This window comes from Ciconia boyciana, chromosome 17 (assembly GCF_034638445.1).
Source record: "Ciconia boyciana chromosome 17, ASM3463844v1, whole genome shotgun sequence".
Classification (NCBI taxonomy): domain Eukaryota; kingdom Metazoa; phylum Chordata; class Aves; order Ciconiiformes; family Ciconiidae; genus Ciconia; species Ciconia boyciana.
This window is the reverse complement of record NC_132950.1, coordinates 6,288,990-6,306,433: the sequence shown is the minus strand read 5'-3', so window position 1 is coordinate 6,306,433 and position 17,444 is coordinate 6,288,990. Positions and strand designations below refer to the sequence as shown.

The 17,444-nt window shown below is 38.5% G+C and overlaps 1 protein-coding gene and 1 non-coding gene across 2 annotated transcripts in view; both read right to left on the bottom strand.

Moving 5' to 3' along the window:
* CRCP (CGRP receptor component) overlaps positions 1-16,273 on the bottom strand; it is a 34,527-nt gene extending 18,254 nt beyond the window's left edge. The window contains exons 1-4 of the mRNA XM_072882138.1: positions 16,104-16,273; positions 12,097-12,133; positions 8,625-8,723; positions 5,325-5,419 (exon numbers count right to left, since the gene is read on the bottom strand). Coding sequence (XP_072738239.1) covers positions 5,325-5,419; positions 8,625-8,723; positions 12,097-12,133; positions 16,104-16,111 — 239 coding nt within the window. The 5' untranslated portion in view covers positions 16,112-16,273. The remainder of the gene's footprint in view (positions 1-5,324; positions 5,420-8,624; positions 8,724-12,096; positions 12,134-16,103) is intronic.
* Positions 16,274-16,331: 58 nt separating this feature from the next.
* TRNAG-GCC (transfer RNA glycine (anticodon GCC)) lies at positions 16,332-16,402 on the bottom strand. The gene has a single exon. It is a non-coding gene; the product is annotated as a tRNA-Gly (tRNA).
* Positions 16,403-17,444: the final 1,042 nt, after the last annotated feature.

Sequence of the window (17,444 nt, the reverse complement as noted above, 5' to 3'; positions counted from 1 at the left end):
TAGCTACTGAACTCCTAGGCTGTATGTAAATATATATGCATGCATGTTTTCTTTTTCTAGGAAGAGATCTATAGGCATGGGTAAGAAGAGAACAGTATTAGTGCCAAGATACAGCACACAGAGCTAAAAAAAAAAACCCTAAAACATCTGTGACTGTACAGAGGCAAATTTATCCTCAGGAATGTATGTTTTTTAGTTGCTAGGAAAACCATAAAGTAACAGCAGTATACATAACCATGTATTTTGTTACTAGCTGAAAATACTTAGGAGTCAAATCCTATGGTCTTGAATCAAGCACGGCAACTCATGTAAAATGTCATCTGAATCAAGATCACAGGATCTGGGTTACGGATGAGCAGTCCCGAGCCGTGGTCTGTGAAATCACAGTATCAGTCTGTGCGTGGTCTGTGCAAACATACCAGGCTGTATTCTCCACAGGGGTTACAACTGTGCTTCAGTGTCGGCACATTTGCGCAGGATGAAATCTGAGGGCTGCTAATTTTTTGTGTTCAGATACCATTGAGCAACACTGCTACAGATCAAAGGGTTAATTTCAAATCAATTCAGTGAGAAACACAATGGTCTTTTTAAAGACCATTAAATGATGCTATTGTTAAACTAGTGCCATCCTGACTTTGGTGTTGAATATTCACTTTGAAAGCTCTGGAGGAGACAAAAATTACAAATAAATCATCCAGCCTTTAGTACTGTAGAGGTTTGTATTTGTCGTAGTTTTTGGCAGTAATGAGGGAAAATACTTTCTAAAAGTACTACTGACTTTCAGCTCAATACTTCCTTGAATGTGTTGATTTAGAGACAAAAAGGGCAACGTTTATGTCCCATTTTTAAAATTATGATAATATGCAGTGATTGGAAATTTGATTATTCAAAAATTAGATCTAAGATAGGCTATCGGTAACAGGAGGAAGAACGAATAGAGCCAATTTTCATTTAACTGCAATTACAGAGCGCAAGCTTAATAAATGTTCTTTTCATGCAATGCTATTCGCACTACCTTACAAAATATGAAGCCATTCCAGGGACTAAAACTGGAAAATTAGCTGCTAGTGGCATACTGTATTTCCAAGTACAAATGGCTTACTGTACTGTAGTGTTAGCCAAAGCTTGAGGCCTCAACAAGGTAATAATAAAATTCACTATGATGTCAGTTCAGAGCTTTTCATTAAAAAAAAAAAATCTCAGTTCTACAGTTTCATTTTTACTAAAATAACTGATGAAAAGGAAAAAAACTGTACTTTACCATACTTTGCTGACTGTATCAGTGAAATATAGGTTTAGGTGTCTTTGAATTTGCTCCTTTCAGCAAGGTAGCTATCTTAAATGACTCAAAGGTTTAAATTGTTTTTACACGTATTTATTTTTAAAATTTGCCTTTTAGGAAAATATTTTTTTTTCTGCCTGTAACACTAATGAGAAAAACCCATCACAAAATTGATGGCTATCAACAGAAAAGATATGCTGGTCTGTTAACCCGGTATTTTGAGCAGCAAATACCAGTAATAACAGAAGGAAAAGACTTGAGGTGATTTTACATGAACTGCACCATTTGCCAACACAACACTATCAGCTCTGTAACTGGAGCCAGAACGTTTTAGGACATCATGTGTAGCCGGACGAGCAATGCATTCTGCATGGTGAGTATTGCAGATTTGTAGGAGGAGGGCAGGAAAAATGAGAATTTACTTGATTAAAAGCTCTGGTCTCTAAATGAATGTGCCTCAGTTCTTGGTGCCTCTCTGGATGGTGTCTGGTCTCCCTTCACTACCTTGAAATTCTCACATACACTAGCACAACCTAGTGCTTGTGTGCCGCAATAACATGCTAAGCAGGGAAAGTCAGCTCCTCACACTACCTACCGCCATCAGGTTTTTAGATATAGCTGCAAATCCTTCTTATATTCAAAGCCCTGAAGTCCTTGTATTAGAAAAGAAGTTGCTGAGCCTAATTAGCAGCACAAACACACTGCTTAATTGTTTCCTCCTTGATTACAGGCAGAGTCCTAACAAGGAATTTGAACGGCAGAGGAAGCAGTCTAAGATGAGGGGGTGTTTCCGACCAGTCGTGCCTTTTACCCAGAACCTCTATTTCTCTTGCAATGAGAAAACAGAAAACGCTGCTGTGCCCTCACTGGGAACAGACACCAACTAACATATATCTTAAATCAAATCAGCTACCTTCAGAAAACAGTTACCAGCAGAGACAGCATATGACCAGCTAAGAGATTAACGGAGAGAGCACATCTTTGAATGCCTTACCCAGAAAGGAAGTAGCAAAGACAGACTCTGGAGTTCATTACTCTTTGTGGGAGGAAAGGTCATTACAGCGAGATCATGTAAGCAAGGTCCTGGAGAGCAAATATTGCAGGTTCTTTCCTCTCAAGGGGGAGGAAAGCTCTCTACCAGCTAACTGGAACAAAATCTCTAGTGAAGCCTTTTAAACAAATACCACCTCCATCCCACAGAATGGAAATGATTAAAGCCTTTAGTTTTTAATTTATTTAACAACCGAGCAGTGTTGAAATGATCTTGGTTATGAACCAAAGGGTAGTTCAAAATTTCCTTGGCGGCATTATTATTTTAAGCGGTTTAACATAAAGTGCATTATATAGTAATTGCACACCATATGCTTTCTGTGTTTTGGTGAGAAGAGGCTGCCAGATGGGCTCCGATACTTCTACCTTGAAGTGTCTGAATGGAAAAGACTAGAAGAAAGAAAAAGTGCCAGGATCACAGTGAATTTTAAACAATTCTGTTTCTTATTTTGTAAAGCACGTGGCAAATGCAGTGCTGGCAAGTTCTTTACCAGATGACAAAGATATTAACTAAAAGTAAAGTTGTAGAGGATGCTCAAGAAACTAAGGTATCACAGTCCAATCTGAGTTCTGATAAGCCCTAAACGTGGTAAATTTGTAACCTAAACTGGTGGATGGCTTTTCACTCTTGTCCTTCTGCCATTATGCAGAAGGAAAAGACTTGGGAGTAATTCTCTTGCTTATCTTACAGACTCTGATTCAGAGAAAAACGATGGAGATGATACCTAAAACTAAAGGCACTTCCTAGCATCCATAAAAAGATGATAAAACAGTCAAAAAGCTTATTTAAAGCTTGTAACTATTTCAACCTTTGCAGCAGTGCTGTATTCAAGTTCAAAGAACAAGCAGGCTTGGAAGGCGAATATTTGGGTAGATCTTCTGCAAAACAGTCAGGCAGCATGGGAGACTGTAAGACATTTTGTAGCTAGAATTCTCTGCGTTATGACCCAACATCATTTAGTACTTCACTCTCAGAGACACCATATGGGGGAGCAGATGTGGTCAAGGTATCTAACATGATAACAGAGCTCCCCTGCCTTTTTTGTAAGAGTTAACCCTGAGGTCCTGGTCAAATTCTACCAGAAAGAAGTTTAGAAATGAGCTGTAATACAAAAAAAAGCCCTTTGACTTTTAATGGGACTCATACCTAACTCATTCAGCTACTTCTAAAAAATCCTATTCTGCCTTTCTAACTCCCCCTGGCTTTTTGCTGTGATGCAGCATTCTTCTGCTGCTTTCCTAACTGCTGCCCTGCACGCACTGAACAAGCTCATTTCACTTCAAAGAGGACAACTATTTTGCAGTACCAGAAGTCAGGGATGCTCGCTACTTACTCAAAGAAATAGTTTGTTGACGATTTTAAGATACTCTCTTTCATTTCCATGCTATCAGCTCTTTACAGTAAGCAGAGTATTTTCTCCATACTTGAATACCTCAATGTCAGAAAATAATTAGGGTATTCTTACCCACTACATAAATTAGTATCCTGCTGTACAAAATGAGCTACAGGGGGACTGAACACTGACATACTGACTTGGCAACTTTAGCTCTACAAAAGAAAGTACTCCAAGCAAAGTTACTATACCCATAACAAAGCTTCCAAGTACTAGCACCCTTGTGTCTGCAATGACAGCAATACTGTGATGGGAGCTGCTGATATACTGGATGTGAACATAATTGTTGGTAGAGAGAGGGCACTGAAAGTCAACAAAATAGCTGACAATCTGCTTTCTACTCAACTTACTATGCTTTGGACAGGGTGAAAACTTCCCTTGTAGCACTGCACTCTCCAGATGCTCTCACTTTGAATTTCTTTTTGTGACACAAGCAAATTATTAGTAAGACCCTTCTTCCTAGAGGATTAACTCCTTGGGAGTCCTTCCAGCAGGGAAGAAAAATGCAGCCAGCGTCTATACAGCATGAACTATTGGGAGTCACTCCCTTTTAGAAGAGGGAGACATTTAGAAGCAACTAAGTCTTTGTTTTTTCTGCTTTAAAAATCAGATGACTGATTAGAGCTATCCAAGAAAGTAGCCAACTGATTCAGTTTCTTTTGGGTCTGATTATTTACAACAGGCTTCACTCACTCTCTGGAGGAGAGGTTTGAGAGGCTTATGTGTTTCAAGCACTGTGAACAGGCATTCGCACCACTGCCGAAGTAGAAAATGCCCTTTAACTCTTCTTGTAACTGTGAAGGAAATCTTCTATTTTCTATGCAGGACTTTCCAAAATAAGATTAACTGTATGTTCAGCTTTACTAGAAACTGCGGGGGGGGAAGCTTGATTGACACAATATTTAGGTAACTGAAATGTGTATCTCAGAAATCCTAGTGGACAGAAATATCAGTGGACAAACAGCACAAAAAGAGAAGATGAACATCTTAGTTTGCTAAACTCCAATTAGAGAGCACAACCCTTAGAGATGACATGCAGGAGCTGGGGTTCACAGATTCACATAAAACTTAACTTCAGAATAACATTCTTTCCCATACATCTATATTAAGATTTTATTTACTTACTACCTCCCTGCAACACAGTCGCCGTTTCTGCCTCTTAGGAATGAATACATTTTTGCTTAAGGAATTTCATAAAAATAAGACTGATAATAAACCGAGGTTGGGTTGGGGTTTTTTTTGCACTTCTCTTACTGTGTTCAAAACCTATTTACAACTTACAACTTCTTCCTCAGAAAACGTTTTATGAACTCTACTTTGTGCTTGGACCATGTGAAACCATGCTAAAAACCAACATACTGACAAGAATCTGTTTGAGAAACACATTGGTAAACACAGGCCCACTTCAGGAAATACTCATCCACGTAGGCGTTAACAAGAGAAGGAAAAGATGTTTGGATGAGTATTTAAATAATGGCAGAAAACATTTAAAATACATTACTCAAAACCAGACAGATTATCATACTGTGTACATGGGGATCAGTTTTTCAACATTGCCATGAGTTTATACTTTTATTCAAAGGCACATCTCTACTTACTTGGTTAACTTATGGCCTTTCATTGCTACGAGGAAATCTCTCACAGTCTCAGGACTCTGGTATCTACAGGGTGTTTTTGAAATGTACTTCAGTGTCTGCAATGAAGAGAAAGTTAGTTGTGGATGAAACAAGCAGATTTTGAAAAGCCTGTTCAGTACTACTTAGAAAAATCGGAAAAGTCAATTCAGGTTTTGGGGTTTGGATTTTTACTTTTTTTTTTTTAAACAGTGGGAAGTTCTGTCATAGATGACACAGATCACTCACATTTTTCTGTCTTCGGTAAGACTATACTGATATTTGCTGAGGGAGTAAGAAACAGCAATAAGTAACTACAACTTTATGTAATGGAAAGTACATTAGTACTTATCCAGAAAGCCCCAGTGAATTCATTCCGTAAAGACATGACCCAGCCAGACACACCCAGGTGAGAATTACAGCTTTGACTATTCCCTCTGTGGCTTTGGACTCCCATTTATCTGTTCAAAGCCCGAAGTCACATGTTGAAGAGTACAGCAAAGGAGTGAGTTTTAGCTCTGTCTACTGAAAAACCACCTGCTGTTTGTGAAAGACATTTGCTTTCTTGGTTTGAAATAATCTCAGGTAATGCTAGACTGTGATCAAGGCGTACTTACAGCTGTGCTGAATAGTATCACTCAGATTTACTTTTCCTTTTAAAACCAACAAACATTTACAGATTCAAAGCTAATTTAAAAAGGTACCAAGGTATGGGGTTTGGGGGTTTTTTTGTGGTGTTTATTTTTTGTTGTTTTGTTTTTTAAAAGCAGTAACACTTCAGAAAAGTTGAATACCATTCATCCTTAAAACCATGTTACCTTCTGCCAAGTTTTCATGTGCTCAGTGCCAGGGATACTCTCACTGCCAACCCATAACTAACTCATTAAGCTCTCCAATCTATGGTTGTTTTCATCCTTTATATGCATATTTGGCAATGCTTTCTTAAAGTTCATAGAAGCAGGTTAGGTGGGTTGTCATGAAAATCTGCAAGAATACTGTAGTATTAGAAATGTTTATCTGAGTTGAGACAATTTATCTTTGCTCCATTTTTTACGTGTAACACCTACCAACCTCAGCTAACTTTTGCAGCAGATGTTACATCTGCTTGCTTTATTTAAAACAGCATGACACCTAGCAGACAGATGATACATAATGTAATTTGACCCGAGTAAAAAAAAAAAATTGTTGATAAAAAGCCCACACAAATTCCAGTTCACAGCTGTCTTTTCACTGGAAGTAGCTTAGAATCTTCCTGAATGTTGCTTGTTGCTTGGATTAGACCCCAAAATGAAGAGTTTGAAATAATGAGCATCAATGGAAAAGTCAAGGAAATCCTTGCATTGTCTGCATTGTGTGCATCAGCAACTGTAGGCTTTAAAAGAGTATTTGTCAATGCTTGTCTTGAATTAAGGAAGAAAATCTTCATCTGTTGATACTGCATAGCTATACATAAAGCTTAAAAGTATCAATACAATTGACTCATGATGCACTAACTGGATTGCAAATACAGAGACATGTGTGGTAGGATGCACAGATTATCTATAATGATAATAAAAAACCATAAAATTCTATATGATACTCTTTGAGTTTCTTTCTCAGAAAATCTTTAAACTGCATATTTATATTTGAAAAGTCAGAAGCCAACAAAGCTGAATCAGTATACACAGAGCAGAAAACAACAGATACTGGGAAAAAATGGGCTACAAGATCAGTATGGCAAATAAGAAAATATGCAAATATATTTCCAGTGTATTTCCATTAAAATCTGTTATCATTTAAAAATGCTAGGTAAAGGAAAACAGACTTCAACAACACAGGATAATTCATCCTACTTAACAGATAGAGTGTTGATGAAATATGAGTCACTGGTATTCTTAAGGACCAGTTTAATTGGACTACTGAGAAATATATTTAAAAGCACAATAAGGTGTTAGACAGCCCTCCTTTCTGTAAGCCCTGTCCGACCTTTTCAGCTGAAATGAAGCTGTTATTCAGCAATAATGACTGAAATGAAATCATCATATTGTCATGTAATAAAATTATTTAATAGGAGTAATTTCTTTTCCAGTTTAGTCTTCTTTTGGCAATTTCAAGTCAATTAAAATGCCAGACATACAGCAAAAGTAGCTCCAGTTTAGCAAGCTTCATCTAGTTATTTCAGTACCAACGGATACAAGCCTGCACAGAGCTCATGAAGACATACTCAGCACAAACAAATACAATCCCGTAATATCAAATTCTGGTTTTCTTTCAGTCAAATATAGAGAAAATATACCTAGAGTTTACACCAGCTTCACTCCATGCACAAAACCACGCATCCTATAGGTATTTAACAGGTAGCAATATAACAAGGCAATTAAAGCTTTAAGATGCATTCTGACAAAATATACTTACAGGATCTTTTTCAGCTGTTTCAAAGAGGTCCAGGAAGAGACTGTTAGTCTCCATGAAGATTTAAATTAGATTTTTTGCAAGCCCCTATTTTGTTGAATATGAGGCTTAGGAATTACAACTCTATACTTTTTCAAACAAAGACAGAACTAAAATAAAAACAAAGCCTAGGCCAAATCTTATTCACATGAGTAGTTTCACTGCCCAATGGGATTACTCATGCAAGCAAGGCAAACTGCTTTCAACTCGCTGCCAATCGTGGTGCTATTCATGCAGTTCTCTGACACAGACACAATAGGTCATACTGCAAGTCTGTTATGAAGTTGCTAATTTGAGATATTTCAAATGTTAATATTTGTATTACATGATTTTAAAAGTTCTTCCTAGCAATTGATTAACATTTATTACCAATCTGGCATCCAACTGATGTTGCTATCTGTACATATGATTTTGTTATTCTTTTGACACACACACAAAAAAAATCTATTTTAGTTGGAAACTATTAGTTTAATTCTGTTCATAAAAAATACTGTATGTGATCTGTGCCTCAGCTTTGAAATCATGACTACATGGTATTATCAATTCAGATATTCTTAAAAGGATAGAATATTTGGAATAATAAAAAAAAAAAACCACACACAAAACAGTTAAGAAACAGGGGGTTTTTTATTCTTCTTGTGATAGATTTTAATAAGAGCAGCTGCATGCCTCTGCCCTGACAGTGCGGTTAGCCTACAACCTGAATAAACTGACCACAGAAAACTGGCAAATAAAATATTTTACTGTGGTTTTTAATAGGGGAAATTTGATACAAAATTATTAATATACAGACCTAAGGATGTGAATTACTCCAGCTTGGGCTAATTTGCAAAGGAATTTCACAGTGCTACTTACTTCATACATGATTGTGTTCAGATTCTGCTGACCAGAGCTCTGCTTGTTTTTTCCACTCTCTTTGCGCTGCTGCTTAAGATCAGTAAGTAACTGAAACACCTGGGAAAAAAAAAATAAAGTGTTTTAGACCATTTGAGAGTATTTTACCTAAAAATATTACAGCAGGAAAACATAAATGAACAACGCAAAATCCTATCAACCAAGCAATGAAAAAAAAGCGTGGCTTCTTTGGTGAACGCACCAGCAATTTAAATGAAAAATGTTTTGGCACCAGAATGATGAATAGGTATCTAATTTGTTTTTTAAAAATTGTGACTATTTTAAACAGATTTTCAGCACTTGTTAAGTGTTACCCAAGAGCCCCAAAGGAGAACCTGCCAGGATGAATCTAGCCTACTTGTTTATCTTATCTCATGTCCTGAACAGAGTTGGGTCATACCCTGCCGTACTGGCGCAGAGCTCCCAACTAAATAGGAGTGATGCTTGAAGCAAAATGTCACACAAGTTTATGGCCCTACTGGATTTGTTACGACAGATGTACCTATAATATTAAAATGGATATACATTCTGTCTCACAGAGATGCAATTTTACATTATCTGCAAAAAAAGTAAACTCTACAACTGTCACACTGCCAGGAACCAACTAAATACAGGCTTGACCTATAGACGCTCCTGAGATTAGTGATCCTATTGTAAATTCCAGTGGAGTTATTCATAATAGTAAATGTTACAGTGACCAGCATAGTGTTATGGTACATTAAGCCACGAAGATTAAATTAGCTCCCTATTTCATCACAACAATGTAATACAAGCAGACATTCCTGAAAAGAATGTAATAAAGTTGTCTTCACATTTATGATGCAGTGAATATTAATGTAGGAGCGAGATTCAGAGGGTAAGTCTGAAGGCAAGGAAGACGGTTTGTGCTTTGTCAACTCTGTTGCAACACAACATCTTTATTCATCATAGCTAGATATGCAGCAAAATGTTGAGACAGCATCACAATTACTCTTTTATTCCCATATTAAATCACATTAGGTTGAAATTTCTTGAGATGTTTTGCTTCAGGCTTTACGGTATATCCAGAGTCAATAACCACAGCAAAATAACAGACCACTTCTTACTGCTTATCCCCTAACTTTTAACTAGCTTCATGCAAGATCCAGACCCAATGACATTATAAACTGACAAATCCACAGAAATAAAACATAAACATTTCTAGACAGTGAGAAATAAGAACATTACCAGCTACGAATCCTGCAATTACTTTATACTGTGTCTTCTATGAAAAAGGAAGACCTTGTGTATCAACCACCAGTAGGCAACCCTCACTTGAAAGCCAAAACTGAAGCTATGAACTTTTATCTAATAAATATTTGAAGAAAATATAGCCAGTGACAATGAGATACAAAATTACAACTCCAAACTCACAGAATAAATGTAGGCATAGGACATAAAACATGCCAGTCCTGAATACTCCTTTCAAACACCACTTTCTGTGCAAAATATTACCTCGATAAAGAGAATGTTAGCTATGCCAGTCAAACTGCAACTGGAAAGAGGAGCAAACAGAAAGAGATCGGTAGTTTTAGGGGAATCAGTACTTTGACGAGCAGTGAAAAGCCATGCCCCAAAAGCCTATAGCTGCAGACACTGCAAATCCCTTCCTGCAAAGAATCGAAAAGCTGGATGCATGACAACTGCTGTGAAAGGAAAACAAGAAATAAGCACTCGCATCAGTAACTTCATCTTCCACTTCCTTTTGCTCTTTTTCAACACACATGGTACATTTACCAACAAAAAGACTCAGCTGAAGTAAGTTCTGACTGAAGAGCACGAAGAATGGATTCTGCAATTCTCCCTATTCCGGACCATACCTTTAGGACACTTCTAGATTTTACATCATGTGGCTGACACCACTACTTGGAACCTCAGCAGGCAGTAATACCCAGATTCCAACAAATATCCCAGCAAACAAAGAAGAAGGAAGCAGAGATGGTTTTGCAATAAATAATCTCTGAAATACTTGCTATTTTCTGTACTGCAATAATACATGTTTTTAACAAACAGACACTTAATACTAGTTTGGCTGACATAATATAATCTATTTCTTAGGCAAGACAGTTCTTTCCAAGTACCTCATTAAAGCTCTTCTAACAGTCACCAGATGGTTGCTCTGCTGTATGCAGACAGATGCAGCTCAAGATAAAACATTTCAAGATTTATTTCAGAATAGGATGAAACAGCTGTGCAACTTTCAAGCTTCAGCAATAAAACAATATAAACAAAGAACTTGGGTTTTTAAAACCGTTCAAAAAATTACATTCATAAACAAAGCACTGAAATCTTTCCATTACCCGGCTGAAGTTAAACCAAGAAGAACACTACATTTCTTTCTACCTCACTAAAAAAATACCTTTACTCAGGAGAGAGGAAAATGATTCAGAACTTATCTACACTAGAAAATAAGATTTTTTTTATTTGTTATTTGCATGCCAGTATTCATTGTTTGTTATGACAGAGCATGGTAGCTTACCCATGACACCAGATCAAGGTACATCACTGGCTTCTAGGTGTGTTTATCCCAAGTAACACATCTCAGATCAGCAAACTGGCAGTGCCCCATGCTTACTATAACCTAACCTGCTTTGGAAACACCTCAACATCTTTTAAAAAATACTGTCAAGCATTCAGAGGTGTAAGATCGCATTTCCAGTAGCACTGGCTTTAATAAAACTATGCATTAATGAGTTATAGGTTCCCGGATGATACTGCACATCACAAGGTTAAAGTTAAATACGCAACATTGATTCTAGCAGCAGCCATCTGTGAAAAATGTTTGAATTTGTCTAAGAGAATTTTTATTTGCAACATTAAAGAGACTCCAGCAATCAGTGTGTCACACACTTGGTGGTATATTGGCTTATCATAAGATAAAATTTTAAAAAAAGGTATTTTGGACATTGCTGCCCAGTTACAGAGGTGTCAACATTCCCAATTTGGGATCCAATGCACCATACGTCATACAAAGCACCAGTGCACTTGCCCAAATACGCAAGTGTTTAAAGATGTGGAGAATAAAATCCTAAATAACAAGCCACCATACACAAGAGGATTCAACAAACTAACCACACAGCAACAGTGTAAATACGACAAGGCTGAAGTTAAGGTTACTGACATCCCAAAGATCTGCTCCTCGTCTATTTGAAAAACATATTTGTATCTGTTTTTATAGATTTGGGACCAACCAAATAATAATACAGTGCCCATTACTAGTGGTAATGTAATTTTCTACAAAATTAGATTTTCTTTAAAAAGCTTTTTTCTTAATAACAAATCAAATGGAGGGGGTGGAAATCACATACAGGTCTTGCTGATTGCCACTGGCAATTTTCAGCTTCCAAAGAAGCATACAAGTGACTGATTACAGCTTTAAACTGCTGGTTTAAAACCAGGATGCAGATAAACTTACCTCAAAGTTACTTAGCAATGCGGCATTTGCATCTTTCCTAAAAGGAAAAATGAATAAGATTAATTTATGTTCCAAATGAAACAGTCTAAAATTTTTCTTTGCTGAGTCACGCAGACTCTAAAAGAACAGACACTACTTTCATAAAGTTTAAAAAAAAAAATTCATCAATAAATCTATTTTTGGTGATTCTACAATTACCAAGTTGTTGCCACCTCTGGAAAATATTTTTCCATATTGTTAGTAGAATTATTACATAAATATACAGTATATTTTGCACAATTTGCCCCATAAATCATAATACACTTATGCAACATAATCTTTTTATTCAGCCACACTTTCATTCCCTCACTCAAATTTACAAACTAAAACCAAATTGCCGTGCCTCTTCCTTACAAAAAAAGGCCTCCAGTTCTATTTGAATAAAGATTGACAGGAAAAATCATTCAGATTACACACACTATTTATTTATTAGTCAAGAGTATGGGAAATACAATTACTATTTTTAGTACAATGTACATATGTGTGTGTATAGATACAGATATGGCACTACATTTACACATACTGTACTGAGTAAAAAAAAAAAACTTATTGCATTTCCTCTTTATTTATTCTTTGAATCTTTATGTGCCTACTCCTTTATTAGCAGGACAAGGCTTAGCTTCCCATTTTCCACCAGCCAAACACTTCCCCGCTAATTCTGTCTCAATTAAGCAAGAATCGTTACCTACTGCTGGTAGGCTGAATGCACCGAGTCAAGCACATATTTAGACTAATCGCCTCTATTACTACCAGATATTGTAATTTTATATTTTTAAATTACAAAAAAGGGAGAAAAACTGACACAGAACATCCTATATTCCCCAAACAACACATTCTGCTGAGCAGTCAGAAGCCACAACAACAAAAAGTTTCCATACAAAAAGAAAAAAAGGCCTCTCAGGTCTGTGCAGCAGCTTATTAAAAAAAAAAAAAAAAAGAAAAAGAAAAAAAAAGGTACAGTGTATTGTTAAGCACCATCAACTGTTTGAATAGAACTGTCACGTTCATCACTTTCAAATGAGTTAAATGCATCCACAAACTTCCACAGGTTCTATCATTGTTTTTAAATGAAAAGGACCTTCTAAAATATGCTGAGATGAACTTCAACTTCCATTTCGCTGACTCGAGTGAAACTTCAGCAAGTGAGCTCACACACGCATTAGTTTTCATTCATGTTTTACAAACCATATAGCTTTTGTTGTTAGGTAAATGCAATTCTTCAGAATGTTTGCATTCAGGCTATTGCTACAGAAATCCCTCTGGATCAAAGCCATTCTTTGTTAGAAATAATAATGCTATAGAAGAATTATATAGGGAATTATTCTGTTAAATAAGTGAAAGGGCCATATAGAGTAAATACATTACTATTTAAATGAGTCTGCAAAATCTATCTGAAGTTAAATTATTTAAGACAATTGCTTCTTTTTTAATTCAAAAACAGTCATTCAGAAAAAATATTTTTTCTTTGAACAATGGATAGCAAAGGAGTCAGTCTCAAATCTTCAACAATTTTTGTTGTGCTGAAATACCAGAAGTATAAACTGATAAACAAGACCAGTTTCAAAAACTTTTGCAGAACTTAAAGTAGAAATACAATTTTCTTCAGTCCTAACTCTCATGAATCAACTATTAATTCTACATTCCGAAAACAAGAAATTATGAATAATGAATTCTAATGTATATATTTAAATAGTCAACTAAACAGTATGCTTAATTTTTATGAGATTAAGACTTGAGCAGAAAGGAAAAAAAAATTTCATGTTAATACCAATGTAGAAACACTTTTTAGAATCTTTAAATAGGTAACATTCACCCAAATTTTAGTCCAAACCAAAATATTATTGAGGTTTTCTGCATATATCAAAAAATATCTTAGTATATGGCATCACACCTCTAAAAATATCACTGACACTTCATGGTTTTAAATCTACTGCTTAAGATACGTTGCATACTTAAACCACAATGTTTTCTGGAGGGTTCTTTTCTCTAGTAACAGATACTTCTGACATGGTAAGAACTTCGGACAGGTTCTCCTAGTTGCAGAGCTTCCCTTTATGAAGGCCATCAGGCAGGAGGTACAAGATTAGGAAGATTAAATTCCAACAGCAATTAAAGTGCAAAATGGACTAAGTTGTTCCATTCCAACGCAAGGGACATCGACCCACAGCTCAGGACCTGAGCCCTCACGTCTTCTACCTCTGATGCACCTTCCTATTGGTACTAAAAGAAGTAGCTCCAGTAAAATAAACTGGGCTACTCGAGGTAATAAGAAACAAGTGGATGTATAAGCAGCATCAGAGACTTACTAGTAATGGTATCAAAAGCATCTTTCTCAGCCGGGCAAATCCTAACCTTCCTCAGATCCAACAGAAACTTTGAGCCTGTGTATGTGTTTCACAGCATTTTTCAGTATACAACAGCAAGAACGGGTCATTTCCCTGCAGGCTGCTACTCATGTTAAGGCTAACGTAATACAAACCTGTATTTCAATGGATGTGCCTTATTTGTAATCTGCTTTGGAATTTTACTTATAGAAGATGTAATGATAATATGTGTAATAGTACAGAAGATTTAATGATAATAAAGCATCCATGGATACCATGAACTGCAATAGCTCAGCTGACTTTGGTGGATGCTGACATACATCCCATGGGACTGGCATCCTCCGTGCCCCCATTCATTAGAAACCAGCGCCGCGTACAATAACCACATAACACAACGGGCTCCACAGAACTCACAAGAATGAGTTTCTAAGCTTTAAAATAGGTCAAATCCTATTTTGTGCCCAGGTGACACTAACAAGACAGAAACATGCATAGTGCTGTCCGCATAGGAAGGCAACAAAACTTGCTGCCTGGGACGGCAGCTTGGGGGTTGGCTGGTGTAACTGCCACGAACGATCAGCTAGCCAAAATTTTGACTCCCCTCTTGTGTTCGCAATTGCTGGAGCACACCCGTTAGGTTTTCTCCTTCAGCTCCCGCAATGAGTTGTCTACCTGATGCTCACAGGAATAACTCTTTCCCAGAAGCTGCAGCAGAGGATTCATGTTTCACCTCTCCCGGGGCAGCAAGGAAAATGGGGTGTGAGGAGACAGGAGGGGCAGGGGAGATGGGGACGGAGAGCGGGATTCAAGCTGAGCCACAACGCCTTTTACCCAAACAGATGCTTCAGCAAGATTTTTAAAGGAAACAAAAAAACCTCCTCACTTTCTCATCAGAATGCCCAAACACACTGCTGTTTATAGGGGCATTAAAGGCCCAATATACCCCCCATACACTGCTGGCAGGCCCATATAGATATACCCACACACACACATACACCACAGGCATGCCCATACAGATATACCCACACACATACACAAACACCACAGGCAGGCCCATATAGATGTACACACACACACACACACCCACCACGGACAGGCCCATATAGATACACCCACACACATACACCACAGGCAGGCCCATATAGATACACCCCCACACACACATACACCACAGGCAGGCCCATATAGATACACCCCCACACACACCCCACAGGCAGGTCCATATAGATACACCCCCACACACACACCACAGGCAGGCCCATATAGATATACACACACACACCACAGGCAGGCCCATATAGATACACACACACACACACCACAGGCAGGCCCATACAGATATACACACACACACACACACACCACAGGCAGGCCCATACAGATATACACACACACACACCACAGGCAGGCCCATACAGATATACACACACACACACCACAGGCAGGCCCATATAGATATATCCCCACACACACCACAAGCAGGCCCATATAGATGTACCCCCTACACACACACACTGCAGGCTGGCCCATATGGATATACCCCCCCCCACCCCGGCCCTGGAGCCCCCGCTGCCGCCACGGAAGGTCGCAGCTGGGGGGCAGGCGGCAGCGGCCCGTCCCCGCGCCCTCCCCGCCGCTCCTTACACCTCCATCTTGTCCGCCCCGGGCACGGCCGTGCGCTGGGGCCGCCCCTGGCCGCCGCCTCGCCGCGGAACTTCCCCTCACACGCACACACCCGCAGGCCTGCCGGCGACGGCGAGGCAAGTGTGGGGGAAGCCGGGGTTGAGCTAAAGGAGGTTTTGGCAGCCGGGACGGAAGCGGAAAAGGAGGGAAGAAGAAGGAAGGGGGGGAAAAAAAAAAAAAAAGGTCAACTGCATTGGCCGGGAATCGAACCCGGGCCTCCCGCGTGGCAGGCGAGAATTCTACCACTGAACCACCAATGCCTGTGACAGCAAGCGTTTTCCCGCCCTCTGAGTTGTAACTACTGTGGACAGAAAACGGTGTAAAAATGTTCTAACTGGCGAAACTAACTGGTGTTCTGAGAACCTATTCAGATTCTGACAACTAGCCACTGTTGAGTATGATGACAAGGGGAAAATAGTATTGTAGAGGTCCTTCCAAATAAAATCTCTAGCCATGTGCAAACAGAATACTGTAAGGCTGAACTAGTTGTGTAATACTCATATCGTCTTTTAAAGGACCTGTACATACATCTTATCAAGCTCGTCAACACTGTATGTCTTTTCCTACCATTACTGTGACCCTTTCCCATTTAACCTATGTGCTATTAAATTTTGCAAGAGCCCTTTTCATTCTCGAGAAAACTGAAGACACTTCATTGAGTGCAAATAGCTTAAAATCCCCTTGGCTACAGCAAGGAAAATTGTCTGGCTCAGAGACTGAGAGCCAGGGAAACAGTAATTAATTTATTTTGCCATTATCTCTCAGGCAAAAGTTTATATGCAAAAACAACACCACTAACTCCCTAAGGAGTCACATACACAGACGCTTGCTTGTTTGCAGCAGGGCTGTAAGAGCAATCTAGGGAATCAAATGGTTTAGAACTGTGCTTGCAACCTCCGTCTTGCAATACTAGCACAAAATCCACCAGCCACTTTTCTCTCCAGAATCAAGCCACTCCCACTTTTGGGACTTCACTTCTCCTTGGGGTATTGCAAATCCTAAGCCAATTCCAAATAACATGAGCAAACTGCAGCGCTTCAGGAACAGTCTTCAGTGCCAGGACAGTGGGCAACAAACAGGAACCATCATCATCAGATACCTAAGTGCTGGGCAAAGTTTAAAAGCCTACTGCAAAGCTTTTTCAGCCCTTTTCAGCTGCAGACCCTTAAAAAAGTTTAAGTGATGAGGACCCCATCACATACAGATTGTAGTACAGATAGAAATTAATTTTTACTCCAGAATCATTTGTCATGGAGTCCTATGGAAAAAGAGCCAGGAGGAAGGTCTTCAAACTGCAGACTG